The 23,252-nt window shown below is 43.6% G+C and overlaps 1 protein-coding gene across 4 annotated transcripts in view; it reads right to left on the reverse strand.

The window, feature by feature from the left end:
- Window positions 1–7,723: 7,723 nt before the first annotated feature.
- Window positions 7,724–23,252, reverse strand: part of IQANK1 (IQ motif and ankyrin repeat containing 1) — a 57,592-nt gene continuing 42,063 nt past the window's right edge. For 2 of the 4 annotated variants that reach the window (XM_061607302.1, XM_061607301.1), the window contains 4 exons: window positions 10,079–10,175; window positions 9,718–9,852; window positions 9,384–9,512; window positions 7,726–8,280 (listed from right to left, as the gene is read on the reverse strand). In XM_061607302.1, coding sequence (XP_061463286.1) covers window positions 8,094–8,280; window positions 9,384–9,512; window positions 9,718–9,852; window positions 10,079–10,175 — 548 coding nt within the window. In that variant the 3' untranslated portion in view covers window positions 7,726–8,093. Of the gene's footprint in view, window positions 8,281–9,383; window positions 9,513–9,717; window positions 9,853–10,078; window positions 10,176–23,252 lie in introns of all 4 variants that reach the window. The other 2 variants (XM_061607300.1, XM_061607299.1) reach the window with 2 other exon arrangements.

Genomic DNA, 23,252 nt, shown 5'->3' on the forward strand with positions numbered 1-23,252 from the left:
TCTTCTTTTAAAGCCGTCCAAGCTGGTGGCCATTACTGCATCTTGTGGGAGCAAATTGCATAGTTTAACTATGCGCTGAGTAAAGAAGTACTTCCTTTTGTCTGTCCTGAATCTTCCAACATTCAGCTTCTTTGAATGTCCACGAGTTCTAGTATTATGAGAGAGGGAGAAGAACTTTTCTCTATCCACTTTCTCAATGCCATGCATAATTTTATACACTTCTATCATGTCTCCTCTGACCCGCCTTTTCTCTGAACTAAAAAGCCCCAAATGCTGCAACCTTTCCTCGTAAGGGAGTCGCTCCATCCCCTTGATCATTCTGGTTGCCCTCTTCTGAACCTTTTCCAACTCTATAATATCCTTTTTGAGATGAGGCGACCAGAACTGTACACAGTATTCCAAATGCGGCCGCACCATAGATTTATACAACGGCATTACGATATCGGCTGTTTTATTTTCAATACCTTTCCTAATTATCGCTAGCATGGAATTTGCCTTTTTCACAGCTGCCGCACACTGGGTCGACATTTTCATTGTGCTGTCCACTACAACCCCGAGGTCTCTCTCCTGGTCGGTCACCGCCAGTTCAGACCCCATGAGCGTATATGTGAAATTAAGATTTTTTGCTCCAATATGCATAATTTTACACTTGTTTATATTGAATTGCATTTGCCATTTTTCTGCCCATTCACTCAGTTTGGAGAGGTCTTTTTGGAGCTCTTCGCAATCCCTTTTTGTTTTAACAACCCTGAACAATTTAGTGTCATCAGCAAACTTGGCCACTTGACTGCTCACTCCTAATTCTAGGTCATTAATGAACAAGTTGAAAAGTACAGGTCCCAATACCGATCCTTGAGGGACTCCACTTTCTACAGCCCTCCATTGGGAGAACTGTCCGTTTATTCCTACTCTCTGCTTTCTGCTTCTTAACCAATTTCTTATCCACAAGAGGACCTCTCCTCTTATTCCATGACTGCTAAGCTTCCTCAGAAGCCTTTGGTGAGGTACCTTGTCAAACGCTTTTTGAAAGTCTAAGTACACTATGTCCACTGGATCACCTCTATCTATATGCTTGTTGACACTCTCAAAGAATTCTAATAGGTTACTGAGACAGGACTTTCCCTTGCAGAAGCCATGCTGGCTCTGCTTCTGCAAGGCTTGTTCTTCTATGTGCTTAGTTAATCTAGCTTTAATAATACTTTCTACCAGTTTTCCAGGGACAGAAGTTAAGCTAACTGGCCTGTAATTTCCGGGATCCCCTCTGGATCCCTTTTTGAAGATTGGCGTTACATTTGCCACTTTCCAGTCCTCAGGCAGGAGGAGGACCCAAGGGACAAGTTACATATTTTAGTTAGCAGATCAGCAATTTCACCTTTGAGTTCTTTGAGAACTCTCGGGTGGATGCCATCCGGGCCCGGTGATTTGTCAGTTTTTATATTGTCCATTAAGCTTAGAACTTCCTCTCTCGTTACCACTATTTGTCTCAGTTCCTCAGAATCCCTTCCTGCAAATGTTAGTTCAGGTTCAGGGATCTGCCCTATATCTTCCACTGTGAAGACAGATGCAAAGAATTCATTTAGCTTCTCTGCAATCTCTTTATCGTTCTTTAGTACACCTTTGACTCCCTTATCATCCAAGGGTCCAATTGTCTCCCTAGATGGTCTCCTGCTTTGAATGTATTTATAGAATTTTTTGTTGTTGGTTTTTATGTTCTTAGCAATGTGCTCCTCAAATTCTTTTTTAGCATCCCTTATTGTCTTCTTGCATTTCTTTTGCCAGAGTTTGTGTTCTTTTTTATTTTCTTCATTTGGACAAGACTTCCATTTTTTGAAGGAAGACTTTTTGCCTCTAAGAGCTTCCTTGACTTTGCTCGTTAACCATGCTGGCATCTTCTTGGCCCTGGCGGTACCTTTTCTGATCTGCGGTATGCACTCCAGTTGAGCTTCTAATATAGTGTTTTTAAACAACTTCCAAGCATTTTCGAGAGATGTGACCCTCTGGACTTTGTTTTTCAGCTTTCTTTTTACCAATCCCCTCATTTTTGTGAAGTTTCCTCTTTTGAAGTCAAATGTGACCGTGTTGGATTTTCTTGGCAATTGGCCAGTTACATGTATGTAGCTAGCATGTAGTTACATGTATGTAGCTAGCTTGCTAATCAGACTATCATGGGGCACTTTGCTGAAGTCAATTATGTCCACAGCATTCCCACCGTCTACCAGGGAGGTTACCCAATCAAAAAATGAGATAATATTAGTCTGGCAGGATTTGTTCTGGATGAATCCAAGTTAGCTTCTAGTAATCACTGCATTGTTTTCAAGGTGCTGGCACTTCACCCATCCTCCATGATTTTACAAAGATAATAGACAGTGGTTCCGAGAAGTCTTCAGCCAGTTACTTCAATACGCTAAGATGCATTTCATCAGGCCCTGCAGATTTGAACTCATTCAAAGTGATTTTGTATTCCTTGACCATTTGTCTATCAATCTCAAGCTGCAATCCTGTCCCTTCAATTCCACGTTCCCCAGGATGGTCATAGATCCTCTTTTGGTGGAAGACTGAGACAAAGTAGGAATTGAACACTTCTGCCTCAAGTTGCAGGCAGCCAAATTTTGGCTGAACATCAGGAAAAACTTCCTAACTGTTAGAGGCATACGACAGTGGAAGCAATGACCTAGAGAGGTAGTGGGCGCTCCGACACTGGAGGCATTCAAGAGGCAGCTGGGCAGCCATCTGTCGGGAATGCTTTGATTTGGATTCCTGCATTGCGCAGGGGGTTGATGGCCTTATAGTCCCCTTCCACCTCTACTATTCTATGATTCTATGCCTTTTCTTTGTTATCTGTTATCATTTTGCCGTCCTCACTGAGTAGCTGTAGCACTATTTCTTTTCTTGAAACTGAAAGTTTTCTCCTGTATTTCTGTGCATTGATATATATTTTTAACATGTAGCACAAATCCGCTTCCCCTTCTATTCTTTCTGTTGTTTTTGAACAAATTATGTCCTTTAGTTGCTGTATTCCAGTCATGGAGTCATCCCACCAAGTTTCACTTATATAGTGCCTTGCAAAAGTACTCAGACCCCTGACCAGTGCTCTCATATTACTGAATTACAAATGGTACATATCAAGGAATGGATTGGTTCCATAAAGGAAGCCACAGACCTGAACTTACAAGATCTGAACAGGGTAGTTCATGACAGATGCTCTTGGAGGTCGCTGATTCACAGGGTCGCCATAAGTCGTAGTTGACTTGAAGGCACATAACAACAACAAAACATCAAGGATGCAATTAACTTACCATTGGCCTCCACTTGTGAACCATTAAAGTTGCTGTCACATTGTCAGGATCAAAACCCCACGGTTGAAGGATCATTGGTCAGGCTGTGGATATGAAGGAAAATGAAGACCAAAGAGCATTCTACAGAAGTGAGAGATAATAGAACACAAATGCATACATTAGGAAAAGGGTACAAGATAATATCCAAGTGTTTGGATATCCCAGTGAGCACAGCTGGATCAATAATCAGGAAGTGGAAGCTGCATCACACCACCCAGGCACTGCCAAGAAAAGGCCATCCCTGAAAACTCAGCACTTGAACAAGGAGGAGACTCGTGAGAGAAGCCAACCATCACTCTGAAGGAGCTACAGAGTTCAGTGGCTGGGAGTGGAGTAATGGTGCACCAGTCATCCATATCGAGAGCTCTGCATAACACTGGCCTTTATGGGAGGGTGGCAAGAAAGAAGCTGTTATTCAAAAAGGACCATCTGAAAGCATGTCTGGAGTTTGCCAGAAAGCATGAGTGCCCCAGCTGCGATGTGGGAAACGGTTTTGGGGTCAAATGAGACCACGATAGAGCTTTTGGACCAAAACTCAAAGCACTATGTGTAGCGCAAACCTAACTCTGCCTCAAGACACACCATCCCTACAGTGAAGTGTGGTGGTAGATCATGCTATGGGAATGCTTCTCATCAGCAGGGACTGGACATCTTGTTGAAACTGAAGGAAGAATGGATGGAGCAAACTACAGGGAAATACTGTAAGAGAACTTGCTTCAGTCCACTAAAAAACTGAAGCTTGGGAGGAAATTAACTTTCCAGCAGGACAATGATCTCAAGCACAAGGCCAAAGCAACACTGGAGTGGCTCAAGAACAAAAAGGTGAATGTCCTACAGTGGCCCAGTCAAAGTTCTGATCTTAATCCTATTGAGAATCTGTGGCGCTCTTTGAAAATTGCAGTCCACAAGTGACATCCAACCAACTTGAATGACCTGGAGTAAATCTGCCAAGAAGTATGGGCCAGAACCCTCCAACACTGTGCAAAGTTGGTGCATACCTACCCCAAAAGACTTAAAGCTGTTCTTGCAGCGAAACATGGCTCTACCAAATATTAAGGTGTGTGGGTTGAATACTTATGCAAGCAATATGTTACAGATTTTTATGTTTCCTACAAACATTTCCCAACATAAAACCAATGTCACCTTACATTAATTGATTTTGAGTTTGTGTTTCAAAATAAAATATCATGAAAAATGGAAATGGACTGCCTTCAAGTCAATTCCGACTTATGGCGTTCCTATGAATAGGGTTTTCATGGTAGGCGGTATTCAGAGGGGATTTACCATTACCCTCCTTTGACGCTGAGAGGCAGTGAATAGCCCAAGGTCACCCAGTGAGCTTCATGGCTGTGTGTGGATTCGAACCCTTGTCTCCCAGGTCGTAGTCCCAACACTCTAACCCCTACACCACACTGGCTATCATACAGAATGAAATTACAATGTACTATTTGTAATTCAGTAATATGAGAGCATTGGTCAGGAACCTGATTACTTTTGCAAGGCACTGTACCTATCAAGTTGTATTTACTCTCCTGTCTTGTTTGTTTCCCATACTCTGGGCATTAGCATAAAGACATCGAAGAGCATGTGATTTACAGCCTGGCTTCCTTCCTTCATTTTTATGAAGACTATTACTGGGCCCCATTAGAGCCATTCCCTCAGTTCCTCTTATTATGCACAAGCCTTCATCAGTCGTTACCACCAAGTTTATGTCTCCCTCACGCTTAAGGTTCAGTTTAAAGCTCTTCTGGTGAACTTCTCCATGCTGTGGGCAAACACTTTCTTCCCAATCCTTGTGAGGTGCAACCCATCACTTTCCAGCAGTCCATCTTCCAGGAAACGTAGTTCGTGGTCCCAGAATCCAAATCTAGTGTCGGCTTCCATTTTCATAGCCAGTCAGTCACTCAGAGTATTTTTCCCCCTTTCCACTCCTCAGTACCAGATGGATGGACGAGAAACCTATCTGGGCCCCAAAGTCCTTCAGTTTCCTTCCCAGAGCTTCAAAGTCTGACTTTATTTCTTTGTAGCTCTGCTTGGCAGTATCATTCGTTCCCACATGGATGAGAAGAAAGGGACATCTGTCAGTGGGCTGTGGGCTTTATGAGTGATGGCAACCCTTCCATCACATCTTAATTTGTCCTCCAGTGAGGCAACTTACCTGACAAGTCCATGGATCCTCTCAGCACATCTGAGTTTCAATTCCATGCAGTAGGGAGTCTCCCACCACCACTACTTTTCTTATTGTCGTGGGACATGGTTTCATTGCCTCTGCTGGACTGAGCTTCAGCCTCTTGCTGTCATGTGGGGTCTCCTGTAATTCTTCCCCTGCAGACTGTCCTCCAAGTGCTTGAAAGCGTTTCCATAGCTACACCAGTGAAGGCTGTCTTCTAGCTTTTCTGCCCTGTCACCCTTTTCCACGGAGTTTCCTTCACTTTGTTATTGTGCTCCACAACAGTCTCCCCTTCTTCGACATGCTGCTGTTCTTTCACCTCCTGTACGTCTCTTTGCTGCAGTTGTTCCAGCATTCTATCTAAGAACTCTTCATCTTCTCTTATACTCTGCAGTGTGGCCACCCGCCATTCCAGGCCCCTCACTTTTTCTTCCAGCAGCGCCACCGGCTTGCACTTGTCGCAGGTGTACGCCATGTTGTTCTCAGGCAAGAAGACAAGCATTGCACACACCTTGCAGGCCACCAGCACTGGAGTGTCTTTCCTGTCCATGGTCTCTGCTGCCTTTTGTTTAGTTCTTCCTACTTGTATTGGAATGGCCTGTGCTTTGTCCTGCCCTCCTTCGGGGTAAACAGGAGAGTCCCACTGGTATGTGGTGTGCATTATGTAAAATTTTACATTAGGGAGCTCCCTTGCTGAACTCCTCTACCAAACTACTTTTAGCTCTCCCTGTGTGCTCGCTTGTATCCCTTCTGGACCAGGTGACACAGCTCCCTCTGCTCTGCTCAGTTAGGAGTCAGGAAACAGACTGGAAACTCCCAGTACACACAGCTGCTCCTAGTTGCACCCAGCAGCTGTCTGGCCAGAGCCCTTCAGAGCACATGGCTCAGGGGCCTATTTGTCTCTGTCTCTTCCTCCTTATGTCACCTCTGCCAAACTCCTATTAGCTCTCCCTGTTCGCTCACTCTCTGAGAGCTGGCTTGCTTGTATCTCCTCTGGACCAGCTGACACAGCTCTTCTACTCGGAGTCAGGAAACAGAATTTATATCCTGCCCTTCCTACCAGAAGGAGCGCAGACTGACAAAACAAAAATACTGAAAGCACTTTAAAACATATTAAAACAAAGTATCTGTAAAAGCATCTTAAAAGGCAATTCCAGCACAAACTGAGATAAGGTCTCTACTTCAAAGGCTTGTTGAAAAAGGAAAGCCAAAAAGATAACAAAGATGGTGCCTGTCTCATATTTAAGGGGAGGGAATTCCAAAGGGCAGGTGCCACTAAACATCTGCTTCCTATATTGTGCAGAACAGACCTCCTGAAAAGATGGTATCTGCAGGAGGCCCTCACCTGCAGAGCGCAGTGATCGACTGGGTATGTAAGGAATATGACGGTCTTTCAGGTAACCTGGTCCCAAGCTGTATAGGGCTTTGTACACCAAAACCAGCACCTTGAACTTTGCCCAGTAGCTAATATTTAGCCGGTGCAATTCATTCAGCAGCGGGGTGACATGTTGGTGAAACCCTGCCCCAGTGAGCAGTCTTGCCACCACATTTTGCACCAGCTTTTCCGGAGCAACCTCAAGGGCAGCCCCACATAGAGCACATTACAGTAATCCAGCCTGGAGGTTACCAGTGCATGGACAACAGTGGTCAGGCTATCCCGGTCCAGAAAGGGCTGCAGCTGTCTTACCAGCAGAAGCTGGTAAAAGGCACTCCTAGCCACTGAGGTCACCTGGGCCTCCAGCGACAAAGATGGATCCACGAGCACCCCCAGACTACAGACCTGCTCTTTCAGAGAGAGTACGACTCCATCCAAAGTAGGCAATTTGGCCATAGACCCTCTTTGCTGGCTTGATCTCTTTCCTAAAACCAGCTGGACAGTGGGATAGTGTGTTCACAAACAGGCTGTGCTTTACTAATCCCCACCACTATTGGTCCAAAAGGATCTCTGATGGCAGGGTGGGCTGGGCAGATCAGTGACGTGAGTCTTCATAGAGTGGCAACAGGGTCCAGGCATAATAAGAGCAATTCCCTGACGTGGGAGGGATTTGAGGAGAGTCAGGCTGTTACCAAGGCAGAGTGGGCTGCATCTAAGAGGAATAGGAAGGAATCTGCTTCTTCAAGAGGCTGCTGCCGTCACATGTAGCAGAAAGGCTCAAAACGGCAAGAGAGGCACCTTTTCAAAGAAATGTTTATTTATATTTAAGGTTGCCTGCTTGCTTGCTCGCAAGAGCTGAAGGGGAGAGAGTTGGGCTAAGGTGAAATGAATAGAGTTCCTGGTTGAGGCTTGGGTTAGCCTGTGTGCCTGGTGCTGAACTTTTCATAAGGCAAAGGGAAGCTTCTGTGAGAAAGGGACTCTTCTAAAGCCTCGCTTTCTGGGGAAAAAACAAAAGTCTTAATGAGATGGCAGCCCTCTGTATGTTGCTGCTTCACTTGGGGGCCAGCGGGTGCTGATAACCACTTGCCTCCCCATTCTTCAGGGAGACAACTCTGCAGAGAATCTGCAGGGTGGTGGGCTGGCAAGATTCATTACAGGACACAAGCCCAGTGCTTAAGTTTTCCTTTAATGTGCAGAACTAGATCAGGGTGCCTCACTGCAGGGCATACCGGCTGCTCTTGGACAAGATGACCTGGATAGGGAGGAGAATCTTCAACAGCTCTTCAGGTGGATGGTGACGCTTGGTGACAATGAAGAGTTTGAATTTCTCTATTCGAGCTGCTTGAAATTCAGTCTCTGCATATTCAGGTCCATCTGTTGGCCTCAGGAGGGAGAGATACCTGCAAGAATTGGGGACAGAGCATGGAGGGAGCTGGTCTCATGGAAAGCAGGTCCCCCGTGCTGCTCCGAAGGTAGGGAGAGAGCAGTGAACCTCCCTGTACTCTGCCTTCCTCAAAAAGTACCAGTACTCTGGGCAATACACATCTTCACACTAGAAGGTGAGGTGAGATTTGAGGCCTCCGTGCTCGGGGAGCACAGAGCCATTCATCACCCCCCCCTTTTATTTCTGATGGCTGGCCTCTAGTTCCAGCGTTCATGGAGCAAAAACAGTATCATTCACACCAAAGAGGAAGGTGGCACTAGTTCTTACTAAGCCTTGAGTTTTGCAGAAGTAACCACACTGCAATAAAGCCTCAAGAAAAGATTGCACTAAAATTGCCCATGGCCAAAGGGAGGGATCGGAACTTGTACAGTAGGCTTCCCCAAGCTATTGCACAGGTCCCTGGGTGTGTGCTGAGTGAGCAGGAAAAGGGTGACGGGAGAGCAAGCACCCCAAATGGATGGAGCCAATGGCAGAGGGCGTGAGCAAAGATACGAATGGAAGGGACGGGACAGACCCAGAGATGGGGGGGGGAGTGCAGGGCAGGAGAGGAGAGAGAAGGGGAATGACACAACCATGGAGAGAAAGTATGGACGGGGCTGGTGGGGGCACCTGCACTCATTAATTAAAACATGTTCTCTTGCCTCAGGCCTTGATTTGTCAGTTTCTACATTCCTGCGCAGTTAAAGTTTCCATGTTGAGTCAATTGGACTAGTTGGCATTTAAGTGGCTTGTGGTTTGATGCCCCCAGGACGATGGATGGAAGACGAATTTGACCAAGGAAGGTCAAGATAAATACGTGGTGGGAGTGCAACAGAGTGGCAGGTGCCTCCTGCCTGGAAGCATGCGCCTGCAACTATTCTGCTCAATGACCAGAGCCTCTGCAGCACTGTGAAAATACACTCAAGTAATAAGACGATTAGATGTCACCACACTGCTTCACCCACAAAACTGTTGCATTTCATGAAACTCTGTGTTTGGGGGGGGGAGGAGATGCACCCTTGAAAGCTTAGCCAGCGTTTTCAAAGAGCCCAATGTGCAGCCAAAAAGGAGGATGCCAACCTCTCACTCTCCAGAATCTTCTTGTCCAGTAGTACTTCTGCCAATCCTGGCTGCAGCCGTTCCAGCTGCTTTTTCACTGTGTCAAACATGTTCACTTCCATCATGTCAAAGACGAGAGGTTTCCCATAACTGGTGGGGAGGAAAAAGACAAGAGAGTCAGCCATGAGCCATTGCAGGTCTTTGTCTCCAGCACATTTGATCTGATACCTTTGGATGCTGCACCATTCCCGTGGGTGATAGCGCTGCACTACAAGAGCAGGAGCACTGCTGCCACTGGACGTTCTTGACTGGTAGTGAATAATCTCTCTGCCTCACATTTGCCTTGTGCCCTTACCGCAGAGAGCCCAGCAACGCCAGGCGAATGGTCTCCTCAGCCATGTCATTGGGATTCACAGTGTTCAGATAATTGGTATCCCGATAGTGCAGGAAGATGGCTGCCTGCCCAGAGGGGTCAATGATTAGTGGCCACCTTGCAGAGGGAAAGCAAAAGAGGATGAGGTTTCCACACTGCCCAACAGCTGACACCAAACATATCAACCATCCCAGGCCTCTGCACCTGCATGACAAAAGATGAGCATGCGGCTGCAAGGCCTGCTTCCTGAGAGGCCTTTCTGCAGAAGCAGGTGAGACAGGGTGAGCTACTGCTTGGGGTCCCTCACACTTCTTACTTCTACAAATATGCTTCTTCAACTCACCGCCCATCTGCGTGGATTTTTCCGCCCACATCTTTCACAAGTACGTCATCCAGCTCCTGAATGGAACATTTCAGGCCATGAAACTCTGCTTCTGACCCTGGGAAAGGAAAGACCTTTGGGGATTTGCATCTTCATTCCCAAAGGGACACCCATCCCATGTCATCCATTGTCATGGCAGTCCATTCCAAATAGACCCTCATGCAAGGAAGCACACACACACACACAAGCACCAACTACTCCATCATCGCCTCTGTCTTCTCAGAAAGTAATTGGAAATTAGTGCAACTATTTGAGGACAGATGAACGGTGGTATTGCAGACTTAGGTTCATTAACCATGCTCCTGCATTGTGGATCAACTGCAGTTTCCAAACATTTTTCAATGTTTGTTTTGAAACAGTCCAGCCATTTATGCTACAAGGGGAAGTAGCAGAGGGAGCAGGCTGGATTCTGGCTCCAGAATCATACTCACAGAGTGTTTATCTTTTTTTAAAAAAAAAAAATAATTTTTATTCAAATTTTTCAAAAAACAAAACAAAATCAAACAACAAAAACACAACAATACAACAAAAGAAAAAAATAAAATAAAATAAAATAGTTGACTTCCGATTTGTCGCAGATCAGCTATAAGTATATAATATACATCAAACCTGTCCCTTAATATATACATACAGGATCACTTTTCTCCATAGGCTATCTTAGTTAATTGTCAAATCCCAATATCATCATTTTATTTTGATCTTTCAACAAAAAGTCTAAGAGAGGCTTCCATTCCTTAAGAAATGTGTCTGTCGATTTTTCTCTAAGTAGACATGTCAATTTATCCATCTCTACTAAGTCCATTAATTTCAATAGCCGTTCTTCCGTTGTTGGTGTTGATTCCATTTTCCACTTTTGTGCATATAATAATCTTGCTGCCGTAATCATATATAATATTATTCTTCCATATTTCTTTTCTATTTGTTTATCCATAAAACCCAATAAAAAAAAATCTGGTTTTGACTGAATATTTATCTTTAGAATTTTTTGCATCATCCTACCTATCTGTGCCCAAAATGATTTTGCCTTTTTACACAGCCACCACATATGATAAAATGATCCTTCTTGTTGTTTACATTTCCAACAAACATTAGAAACATTACTATACATTTTTGACAACTTTTCTGGAGTCATGTACCAACGGTACATCATTTTATAGAAATTTTCTTTAAGATTATAGCATAATGTAAATAAGCCTTTTTTCCACATATTTTCCCATTGATCCATTTGTATGTTATAACCAAAATTTTTTGCCCACTTTACCATACACTCTTTTACTTTTTCTTCTTCCATGTCCATTTTCAGTAAGAGTTTATACATTTTCGCAATTGTATTTTCATCATTTGTACACAAACCTATTTCAAAATCAGATTTACTTATTTCAAACCCATACATTTTCTTGTCCATTTTATATCTTTCTAACAATTGTAAATAGGCAAACCATTGAGAACTATATCCTTCCCTTATCAGTTGTTCTCTCTCTTTCATTATATATTTTCCATGTACATTTTCTAATAGTTCTTGATAAGTTAACCATTTCTCTTTTCCAGCCATTTCTCTTCTGTAAAACGCTTCTTGACTTGAGACACATAATAGTATTTTCGAATAGAACCTTGGTTTATATCTATTCCATATTTTCAACAGAGGACGTCTTATAAAATGATTATTAAAGTCTACATTTACTTTTACTTTGTCATACCATAGATATCCATGCCATCCCCACTTCAGGTTATGGCCCTCCAAATCCAATAGTCTTTTATTCCTCAATAAAATCCATTCCTTTATCCAGACTAAACAGCAGGCAGCAAAATAAAGTCTCAGATTTGGTAATCCCAGTCCTCCTCTTTCTTTGGCGTCTTGTAGTAATTTAAATTTAACTCTTGGTTTTTTTCCTTGCCATACAAATTTAGAGATACCTTTTTGCCATTGTTTAAAAGATAAATCAGAGGATATTACAGGTATTGTTTGAAACAAAAACATCATTCTCGGTAATACATTCATTTTTTATCACAGATATTCTACCCATTAATGACAATTGTAGTTTATCCCATCTTAGCAGATCTTTCTTAATCTCTGTCCATAATTTTTCATAATTATTATGAAACAACTTTGAATTTTTGTTTGTCATAATGATACCTAAATATTTCAGCTTTTTCTCTATTGTAAAATCTGTCTTGTCCATTAACTCTTTCTGTTCCTTAAAGTTAAATTTTTCACCAACATCTTTGTTTTTTGATTGTTGATCTTAAATCCTGCTAATGGTCCAAATCCTTTTAATTTGTCCATCAATACATTAATTCCTTCCAAAGGGTTTTCTAATACAATTATCAAATCATCAGCAAATGCTCTCAGTTTATATTCTTTTTTTATCTTTAATCCCGAAATCCTTTTATCTTGCCTTATATCTCTAAGCAGCACTTCTAAGCCCATAATAAATAGAAGGGGAGATAATGGACATCCCTGTCTTGTACCCTTTTGTATTTCACATGAATCCGTTAAATCTCCATTAACAATTATCTGAGCCTTCTGAGATGTATAAATCGATCTAATCCATTTTATAAAATTGTCTCCAAAATCCATTTGCTCCAAAACCTGAAACATAAATTTCCAATTCAAATTATCAAATGCTTTCTCAGCATCTAAAATAATCAAAGCTGCTTGTTTATCATTTCGTTGTTCTAAATATTCCAACACATTCAAGACATTCCTGACGTTGTCACGTAATTGTCTTTTAGGTAAAAACCCCGATTGATCTTCCTGGATAAATTGTTGCAATATTATTTTCATTCTTTCTGCCAAGATCATTGTAAAAATTTTATAGTCATTATTCAATAGAGATATCGGCCGATAATTTTTTGTTTTAGTTAAATCTTGCTCCTCTTTAGGTATTAATGTTATGTTAGCATTTTTCCAACTATCCAGTATCTTTCCCTCTTGCAAAATAGAATTCATTGTATACTATAAAGGTAGCAAGAGTTCTTCCTCCAAACATTTATAGTACATTGCAGATAACCCATCTGGTCCTGGCGCCTTTCCTGATTTAATTTTGTTTATAGCTTCAGATATCTCTCTTGACGTGATAGGGCCGTTAATAGCTTGTCTCTGAAAGTCTGTAATTTTAGGCAAATTCTGTTTAGATATATACTCTTCTATTTTTTCAGATGGGATTTCCTGACACTTGTACAATGTTGAATAATATTGATGAAAAGTCTTTTTGATTTTTACATTATCTGTCAGCATCTCATCTCCTTCTTGTATCTTTAAAATAATATTTTTTGACGTTCTTTTCTTAATTTATATGCTAACCATTTCCCCGGTTTATTTGCAAATTCAAAAGTCCTTTGTTTAGCAAAATTTAGTTTCCTTTCAATTTCTCTAACTATCAGCATTGATATTTGATTCTGTAACATTTTAATTTGATTTACAATAGAAACTTTAGTTGGATTCTTTTTCAATTCTTCCTCTTTTTGTTTTATTTCTTCCAAAATTAATTGCATTTTCTGTTGTTTCTTTTTTTTTAATTCAGAGTTACATTTAATAAAATATCCCCTCATAAATGCCTTACTTGTATCCCAAACAATATTTTCATTTGTTCCTTTATGTAAATTATGTTCAAAAAACTCTTTTAATTTCTTCTTACATTCTTGTACTACTTTGTCATTCTGTAATAAAGATTCATTTAGTCTCCATCTAAATCCAAGATTTTTTTTTTTTAAAGTTAATATCACAGGATTGTGGTCCGAAAAAGTTTTTGGTAATATATCCATTTTAAAAATATCTTTCACTAGATTTTTAGACATCCAAATCATATCAATCCTCGAGAATGTTTTATGTCTTTCTGAAAAATAAGTAAATTCCTTTGCGTTATCATTTATATATCTCCAGGTATCCACCAATTCTAAATTTTCCATCAGTTCAAAGTAAATCTTCAGTAATTTACCCTGTGTCTCTTTAATATTTTTTTCAGAAAGTCTATCAATTTTTGGTGAGATTACCCCATTCCAATCACCCATGACACACCAATGATCATATGAAAACTCTGACAATTTTTCCATAAGTCCTGTGTAAAACCTTGTTTTATCTTCATTGGGGGCATAAATACCCACTATCAAAATTTTTATGCCCTGTAAAGTAATTTCAACCCCCACAAATCTACCACTATCATCCAGTAATATCAATTTAGGAAGCAATTGTGGGTTAATGTAAAGAACAACTCCATTTTTTTTTTTTGATCCAGCCGAAATAAATTCTTCACCCAAATTTTTACAGATCAAATATTTGGAATCTTTCTTCTTAATATGAGTTTCTTGTAAACAAATTATATCCAATTTTAATTTTTTCAAATAATGAAACACTTTCTTTCTCTTCTGCGCCGTGTTGGCTCCATTTATATTCCAAGTTAGATATTTGTAATCCATCTTTAAGCGTGTATTTTAAAATGTACCTGATGCCGTCAGGCCCAGGATGTGACTCAGGAACCAGACCAACGATTGTAGTTAATTTGTGTTTTATTAGGGTAATGTCCAAACAAAGACTGCGTTTTCTCATGAATCAATACAGGGATACAGGTCCTGCGGCATTGGGAGAAAGTTGACAGAGCAAGGGACTTCTTCCCGCCTGTTCTTTAAGAAGGGGCCAAACGGGCGCGCAATCTTTCGCTCCTCCTTAACTGCCCCTCAGGTACTGCCCGCCTTCCCCCCCTTCTCTCCTGTCTTTTCAGCTGTCTGCGTGTGCGCGGTGAGGGGGGAAGCATCACCCCCTCCTCTTCTGAAGTTTCCGATTCCTGGATGGGGGATAGGGGAGGGGCTGATGGTAAACTGCCTCCCCGCTTTTTGGCTGTGAGCAGCCCTCCCTCTTCCCCCTCTTGCTCTGAGCCTGAAAGGGGGAGGCGTGAGAATGTCCAGGGAGGGCTCAGGCTCCCCGTTGCTAAGCGACCTTATCACTGGCAGTTCCTCTGTTTCGTCTTCGCTCCAAAGGGGGGAAGTTCCTCCCCCTTCCCTCTGCCATCCATCCGAATACTCTTCTCCCAACTCTCTGGGATCCAGCTCCCCGGGATTGGGACCCCAGCTCTGCCTTCCGACACCATCCCCCCTCCCAGGCTGTGCCCCCCTCCCTTTGTCTGGTTTGGGACGGTGGGGAAAACGTTGATGGAAAAGTTTTACCAATTCTGGAGCATGCACATCAGCTGCATCTTCCCATGATCTGTCAGCCACCCCATAGCCTTTCCAGTGAATCAAGTACTGCAGCTTGTGGCGTCTGATCCTGGAATCTAAGATCTCCTCAACTTCAAAGTCAAGCTGCTCATTTACCAGGAGTGGAGCTCCGGGAGGTTCCTCTGGCCGTAACTCACTGGGAGGGGCGGCTTTCGTTAAGAGGGATCGATGGAACACAGGATGTATTTTAAACGTGTCAGGCAGCTTCAGTCGGTACGCCACGGGATTGATTTGAGTTTCTATTTCGAAAGGACCCACCCTCTTGTCTTGTAATTTTCTACATTTGCCTGGCATCTGGAGGAAGCGGGTGGACAGCCATACCTGGTCTCCCGGTTGAAGGGGGGGGCCCTCCTTCCTGTGCAGGTCAGCAACTCGCTTGTACTCCGTTTTGGCTTCGTTTAACTGCTGTTTCAGTGTCTGTTGCGCCGCTTGCAATTCCTTAAGGAAGTTCTCAGCTGCCGGTACCAGCATTCCTTCTGAGCTGCTTGGAAAGACTTTAGGATGGAATCCATAATTAGCGAAGAACGGGGTTTGTTGAGTGCTGGAGTGCAGAGAATTGTTGTAGGTGAACTCTGCAAAATGCAAATATGATACCCAGTCAGTCTGTTGATAGGACACATAACTTCGTAAATATCTTTCCAAAACGGCGTTCAAGCGTTCCGTCTGCCCATCTGTCTGGGGATGATGGGCGGAGGAGAGTTTTAATTCCGTCTGCAACTGTTTCCACATTGCTCTCCAAAATTTGGCTGTGAACTGAGTTCCTCGGTCTGAGACTACGCTGTTTGGCAATCCATGCAGCCGGTAGACTTCTTTTATGAATAACTTGGCCGTTTCTTTAGCCTCTAAGGCCCCTCCCTGCACAAGGAAGAAAGTGTGCCATTTTGGTAAGTAGATCCACCACTACTAAGATGGCTGTCATTCCTTGGGACTTGGGTAGATCAGTTATAAAATCCATGGAGAGGTCCTTCCAGGGTTCGTGTGGGACAGGCAACGGTTGTAACAGTCCTGCTGGTGTCCCTGTTTGTGTTTTTGTCCGCAGACAGACAGAGCAGGACTTTACATAACTCTCAATATCCCAACGCATTTTAGGCCACCAGAAGTCCTTGGCCACGTTCTGAATGGTCTTGTAAATCCCAAAGTGTCCCGCTGTGATGGAATCATGACACTGGCGTAGGATTCTGAGCCTTAATTCCCCTTCTGGCACATATCTGGCGGTTTTGAACCATAACAGTCCATTTCTCCAGTGAAAGGTTACTTCTGAGTCTTGACCTTGTCCCGTCTCCTGCTGATATTTTAGCATGTCTGCATCTTCTTGTTGTGCTTTTTTGAGTTCCTGTTCCCATGAAGGCTGGCATACTCCCAACGTTAATTTCTCTGGCGGGATTACGTACTGAGGCTGGTCCTCGGATTCACTTTCTTTGTATTGTGGCTGTCTGGATAAGGCATCCGCTCTCTGGTTTTTGGCTTGGGCATGGTAAGTAATCTGGAAGTTAAACCTAGTGAAGAACTGGGACCATCTTATCTGTCTCTGGTTCAGCTTTCTGGCTGTTTGGAGGCTTTCAAGATTCTTGTGGTCGGAGCGCACTTCAATTCGATGAGAGGTCCCCTCTAGGTATTGTCTCCAGTTTTCAAAAGAGTCCTTGATGGCCAGCAGCTCCTTCTCCCAAACTGTGTAGTTCTTCTCTGCAGGCTTTAACTTCCGAGAGAAGTACGCACAGGGGTGCAGCTCCTTCCCTTCTTGGTCTAATTGTAGCAGGACCCCCCCCCCCCCGATGGCAAAATCTGAAGCATCTGCTTCCACTACGAAAGGGCGGTTCGGATCAGCAAAGCGCAGAATGGGCTCAGTAGCAAACCTTCTCTTCAGCTCCTCAAAGGCCTCGGTGGCGTTCTCTGTCCATTGAAACTTCTTCTTCCCCCTTAAACAGTCAGTCAGAGGAGCTGTTAATTTGGAAAACCCTGGAATGAACTTTCTGTAATAATTGGCAAACCCCAAAAACCGTTGTACATCCTTTTTGGTGACAGGTTGGCCCCAGTCCAATATGCAGCTTACTTTCCCTGGGTCCATCTCCACGCCTTCCGCTGAGATTCGATATCCAAGGAAGTCTAGAGACTTGAGGTCAAATCCACATTTCTCTAATTTAGCATACAGGTGATTTTCTCGCAGTCTCTTCAACACCGTCTTCACATGCTGGTCGTGGTCTTCCTGGTTCTTTGAGAACACCAAGATATCATCTAAGTAACAGATTACATACGTGTCCAACAAGTCTCTAAACACGTCGTTCATGAATTTTTGAAAAATTCCTGGACTTCCACAAAGCCCGAACGGCATGACCAGGTATTCATACTGTCCGTAAGCGGTCAAGAATCCTGTTTTCCATTCATCTCCCTCCTTCATTCTGATCAGATTGTACGCTCCTCTCAAATCCAACTTCGTGAAGATTTTTGCAGAGCGCAGTCGGTCCAGTAACTCTGAGATCAGGGGCAGCGGGTAGCTGTTGGGGATGGTGATCTGGTTCAATGCGTGATAGTCGTTACAGGGTCTGAGTTCCCCCCCCTTCTTTTTCACAAACAATAGTGGCGCTCCAGCAGGGATCGTGAGGGGTGTATGAATCCTCGCCTCAGGTTTTTATCCAGGAATTCCTTCAGGGCCTCCCTCTCATTCTCTGTGAGAGAGTAGATTCTCCCTGATGGGATGCTGGCTCCTGGCACTAGGTCAATCGCACAGTCGTAAGGGCGGTGGGGGGGTAAAGTCTCTGCCTCTTTTTCATCAAACACATCTTTGAATTCTTCATACTTTGGCGGCAGGGTCACTTGCTCGATCTCTTGCACTGCCCCCGCTAAGGTGTTCTTGATTCCTTCAGGTTGACAGTTCTCCTGGCAATATTGTGAGGTGAACCACACCACCGCCTCCTTCCAACTTATTTTGGGTTCATGCTTTGCTAGCCAGGGCATTCCCAGAATCACCTCAAAATTCGAGAGATCTGACACGTATAGCGAAATGAACTCTTCGTGCCCAGGGATTTGAAGTTTCACTTCCTCCGTGGCTTGTGTCACCCCTCCTGACTTCAGGGGTCTCCCATCGATAGTCTCCACAGCTAGGGGAGCGTCCAGTTTCCACTGGGAAATTCCATGACGCTTGACTAACTTTGCATCAATAAAATTTGTGGAGGCTCCACTGTCAATTAAGACAGTGGAATTAAACACCACTCCTCTGGAAGTTGTAATCCGAATAGGCAAGACCAACACCCCCTTTGAGGGAGGTTGGATCGTTGGGGGGCCTTTATACAACGCTGCCCCCAGTCCACCGGCCTGCACGTGGACTGGGTGTTCTAGTTTCCCGACGGCTCGGCTTTCCCCCCTTTCAGTCCACAGTCTCTGGCCACATGGCCCGGCTTTGAACAATAAAAGCATAAACGTTCCCGGCGTCGTCTTTCCTTTTCTTCTTCCGGCAGTCTTGGCCTAGCCCCTCCCTGTCCCTCAGTTGCATTACCTGCCATCCCTGCAGTGGGAAGGGTCTTGTTGCGGGATGCCGAGGCTGAGTATCTTGGGACCTCCTGCTTCCTTTCCAGGCGCCTTCCTTCCATCCGGTGATCTATCTGTAGGCATAGCCGGATGAGCCCTGGTAGGTCAGCGGGGGGGGAGGTCCTGGCCAACTCATCCAGGATTTCAGCATTTAATCCACTCCGGTACATAAACATCAGGGCGGTGTCATTGTAACCAGTTTCCTGGGACAGAATTTTAAAAGCGTTAGTGTACTCGGAAACAGTCCCTTTAGCTTGCTTCAGAGCGCCTAGTTGCCGCGCTACTGTTTCAGCCCTTTGCGGGTCTTGAAACATCTCGGTCATCTCCTGTATAAATCCTCTGTACCTTCCTAAGACAGTATCCTTTCTCACGAGATACGGAGTCACCCATTTTGCAGCTTCTCCCTCCAGGAGGCTAATCACGAAAGCTACTTTAGCCCCATCGTCTGGAAATTCCGTGTGCCTGACATCCAGATATAACTCACATTGAGCCACGAAGGTTGCCAACTGATCACTTTGTCCCACGTATTTTGGGGGCAATCCAATGGGAACCTTTACTACGGCAGCTGGAGGGGCTGTTCGCATCTGGTCTATCGTGGCCTTCAAGGTTTGATTATCCGTCTTCAGCGCCTTGACTGCTACTAGCAGGGCTTGAACATCCGTCTGCAAATCAGCTACCTTAGTCCTCAGGAGTTCCACTTCTTCCGTCTCAGAAGTGGAGTTCGTCCCCCCCGCTGCTCCCTTTGACATCTTGTCCCAGTCAAGTGAAGAGAGCGTTGAGGGTGATTTAGGTGGCTCTGTCAAGCTGTCAGGCCCAGGATGTGACTCAGGAACCAGACCAACGATTGTAGTTAATTTGTGTTTTATTAGGGTAATGTCCAAACAAAGACTGCGTTTTCTCATGAATCAATACAGGGATACAGGTCCTGCGGCATTGGGAGAAAGTTGACAGAGCAAGGGACTTCTTCCCGCCTGTTCTTTAAGAAGGGGCCAAACGGGTGTGCAATCTTTCGCTCCTCCTTAACTGCCCCTCAGGTACTGCCCGCCTTCCCCCCCTTCTCTCCTGTCTTTTCAGCTGTCTGCGTGTGCGCGGTGAGGGGGGAAGCATCACCCCCTCCTCTTCTGAAGTTTCCGATTCCAGGATGGGGGATAGGGGAGGGGCTGATGGTAAACTGCCTCCCCGCTTTTTGGCTGTGAGCAGCCCTCCCTCTTCCCCCTCTTGCTCTGAGCCTGAAAGAGGGGGAGGCGTGAGAATGTCCAGGGAGGGCTCAGGCTCCCCGTTGCTAAGCGACCTTATCACTGGCAGTTCCTCTGTTTCGTCTTCGCTCCAAAGGGGGGAAGTTCCTCCCCCTTCCCTCTGCCATCCATCCGAATACTCTTCTCCCAACTCTCTGGGATCCAGCTCCCCGGGATTGGGACCCCAGCTCTGCCTTCCGACAGATGCACCCTTTAATCCATCATCTTCCTTCCCCTCCTCTGCATGTTCCTGTTGACTTTGTTTCCCAGGAATTATATCCATATCTTTGAGTTTATCTTCTTCCATGTCTTTTGAAGCTTTTCTCAAGAAATGCCTTGCTTTTTGAACAGTATTCAATCGATATTTCTGTTGTCTGAATGTAAAAATTACTCCTTCTGGAACATCCCATCTAAATTGAATTTTGCATTGCTTAAGTTTTTCTGTAAAGAAAGCATATTCTTTTCTCTTACATAAAAGTCTAATAGGAATTTCTTTCATCACCAGTATTTCCTTACCATCAATTTTAAAGGTATTGTTGAAGTGTTGTTGTAATACCATATCTCTGGTCGTCTTTTTTATAAAGTGAACAAGCACATCTCTTGGAATTTTTTTCATTGTTGCATATCTGGAATTAATTCTATAAACTTTATCTATTTCAAATTTCATCCGATCTTCATTCAAATCCAGAAATTTTACTAAAGCATTAACAATTTTATCTCTGATGTCTTCACCTGTTTCCTCAGGGATTGCATGGAATCCCAAACAATGTTCTTTATTTCTCATTTCAATCACAGCCATGTAGTCCAAATTTTTTTCTAATTCCAGATTTAATATATCTGTTCTATTCTCCAAGATTTGTATCTTTTCTTTAGTATTTTTTGCATCCTCCTTTATTTGCCCAATTGTCCCTTTAATCTCATCCACTTGTGTTTTAATATAGTCTTTTATATCTATCAATTCAGTTTTCATTTCCTGTTTTATATCACTAATCCCTTCCATTATTTTTTGAAACATATCTGGGGGTATAGCCCCTTCCTGTGGATCAACTGAACCTCTTCGCTCCTGAGCCTTAGCTGCTTTTTTAGTTGTCATTCTCAAAAGAAGCCTTTAATTTCTGATATTAACCACTGTTCCAAAACCTAGAGGCAGTCTATTTCTTTTTTTTTTTCCTCCACCAACAAAAGAGTTAATATTCCAGGCCTGTTATTATAGTCCGGCCAGCGCAGTTCTTATCTACGTCCAGGAATGCAAAACAATTCTGGTTCACAACACCAAGCGATTAGTAACATATACGAACAGCAGATTCGTCCAAAAAAATAATAATCCAGGGAGAAAAATAGTCCAAAATATATTTCCATCAAATAATAATTACCTCTCATCCGTTTTTAATCTTTAAAACTCCAAATTCAGGCCAGCTTTTTGTCGTAAAAAAAAAAATACATAAATTGTTTACATTTTCTTTCTTCCTTAATTATATTTAAAAGAGAAAAAATATGACTCACCCAGGCTTCTCAGTTGCTGATTCGTAAACAAATCCCTTTTATTGTAGTAATTTAAGCCAAATGATAAGATTTAGACAGAAGGAGGCTCGCTGGTTAAGAACGTTTTTAAAAAGAAAAAAAACACTTCGCTTTTTTTCAGTACAGCTTGTTGGAAGTCCTGACTCGTCTTCCGCCGATCGGTATGCCTTCTTATCTCAGGGAGTTCCTGATCAATTCCAGCAGCCGACAGCTCAACGAAGTCCTGTGGAAAATCTGATTGGTTCTCCTATACCTTGGAGAACATTTAAGCCAGTCAAAGTTTCCTCTTGGCTGGCTTTTAAACTGAAAAAAGCTTCCTCTGAGGCATAGATCTCTCAGAGACAACCACCAGCTGGGCACTCACTTCCGGGAAGTCCGCAAAAGAGCCTCACAGAGTGTTTATCAATGGTTCCTTCTCAAACTGGGAGGAGGTAATGAGCGGGGTACCATAGGCTCAGTCCTAGGCCCAGTGCTCTTCAACATTTTTATTAATTACTTGGCTGAGGAGGTGCAGGGAATGCTTATCTGTTTTGCAGATGATACAAGATTGGGAGGGATAGCTAATACCGTGGAAGACAGAAACAAAATTCAAAGGGATCTTGACAGGCTGGAGCATTGGGCTGAAAACAACAGAATGAAATTTAACAGGGATAAGGGCAAATTTCTACACCTAGGAAAAATAAACCAAATGCACAGTTACAAGATGGGGGATATTTGGCTCAGCAATATTACATGTGAGAAGGATCTTGGAATTGTTAGTCACAAGATAAACATGAGCGAACAATATATGGTTGCAAAAAAAGGCAAATTCTATTTCAGACTGCATTAACAGAAGTATAGCTTCCAAATCACGTGAAGTACTAGTTCCCTTCTATATAGCACTGATTACACCTCATCTTGAGCACTGCATCCTGTTCTGGACACTGCACTTTAAGAAGGATGCATACAAACTGAAACAGGTTCAGAGGAGCGCAACAAGGATGATCAGGGGACTGGAAAAAAAGCCCTGTGAGGAAAGACTGAACTCACTGGGCACATTTAGCCTTGAGAAGAGAAGAGCGAGGGTAGGTATGATAGCACTCTTCAACGACTTGAAAGGTTGCCACACAAAGGAGGGCCGGGATCTCTTCTCAATCATCCCAGAGTGCAGGACATGGAATAACGGCCTCAAGTTTCAGGAAGCCAGATTTCAGTTGAACATCAGGAAAAAATCTCCTGTTAGAATGTTACAACAATGGAACCAATGACCTAGGGAGGTGGTGGGCTCTCCCACACTGGAGGGATTCAAGAGGTGGCTGGACAGCCCCCTGTTGGGGGTGCTTTAAGTTAGATTCCTGCATTGCACAGGGGGTTGGACTCGATCACCCTATAGGCCCCTTCGAACTGTACAATTTCCCCGACACAAAGAAAACTGCTGTTTGGTGTATACTAAACATATCTCAATTCTTAGAACAGGGTGGGAAAGGGCAGTTGTTCTTCTCTCTCAGGGAACTCTAGCACAGATGCCGTCAGGGCATTGGGGAGGCTGAACAGGGGAAGGGAGGGGGGATTTTCCATGGCACCCCAAGTACTTTTGTTTGAAAATCAACCAAACCTCACATGCAGTTTTACACACTCCATCCATCCATGTGTGAGTGTGTGTTAGG

The sequence above is a fragment of the Rhineura floridana genome, chromosome 1 (assembly GCF_030035675.1).
Source record: "Rhineura floridana isolate rRhiFlo1 chromosome 1, rRhiFlo1.hap2, whole genome shotgun sequence".
Taxonomy (NCBI): domain Eukaryota; kingdom Metazoa; phylum Chordata; class Lepidosauria; order Squamata; family Rhineuridae; genus Rhineura; species Rhineura floridana.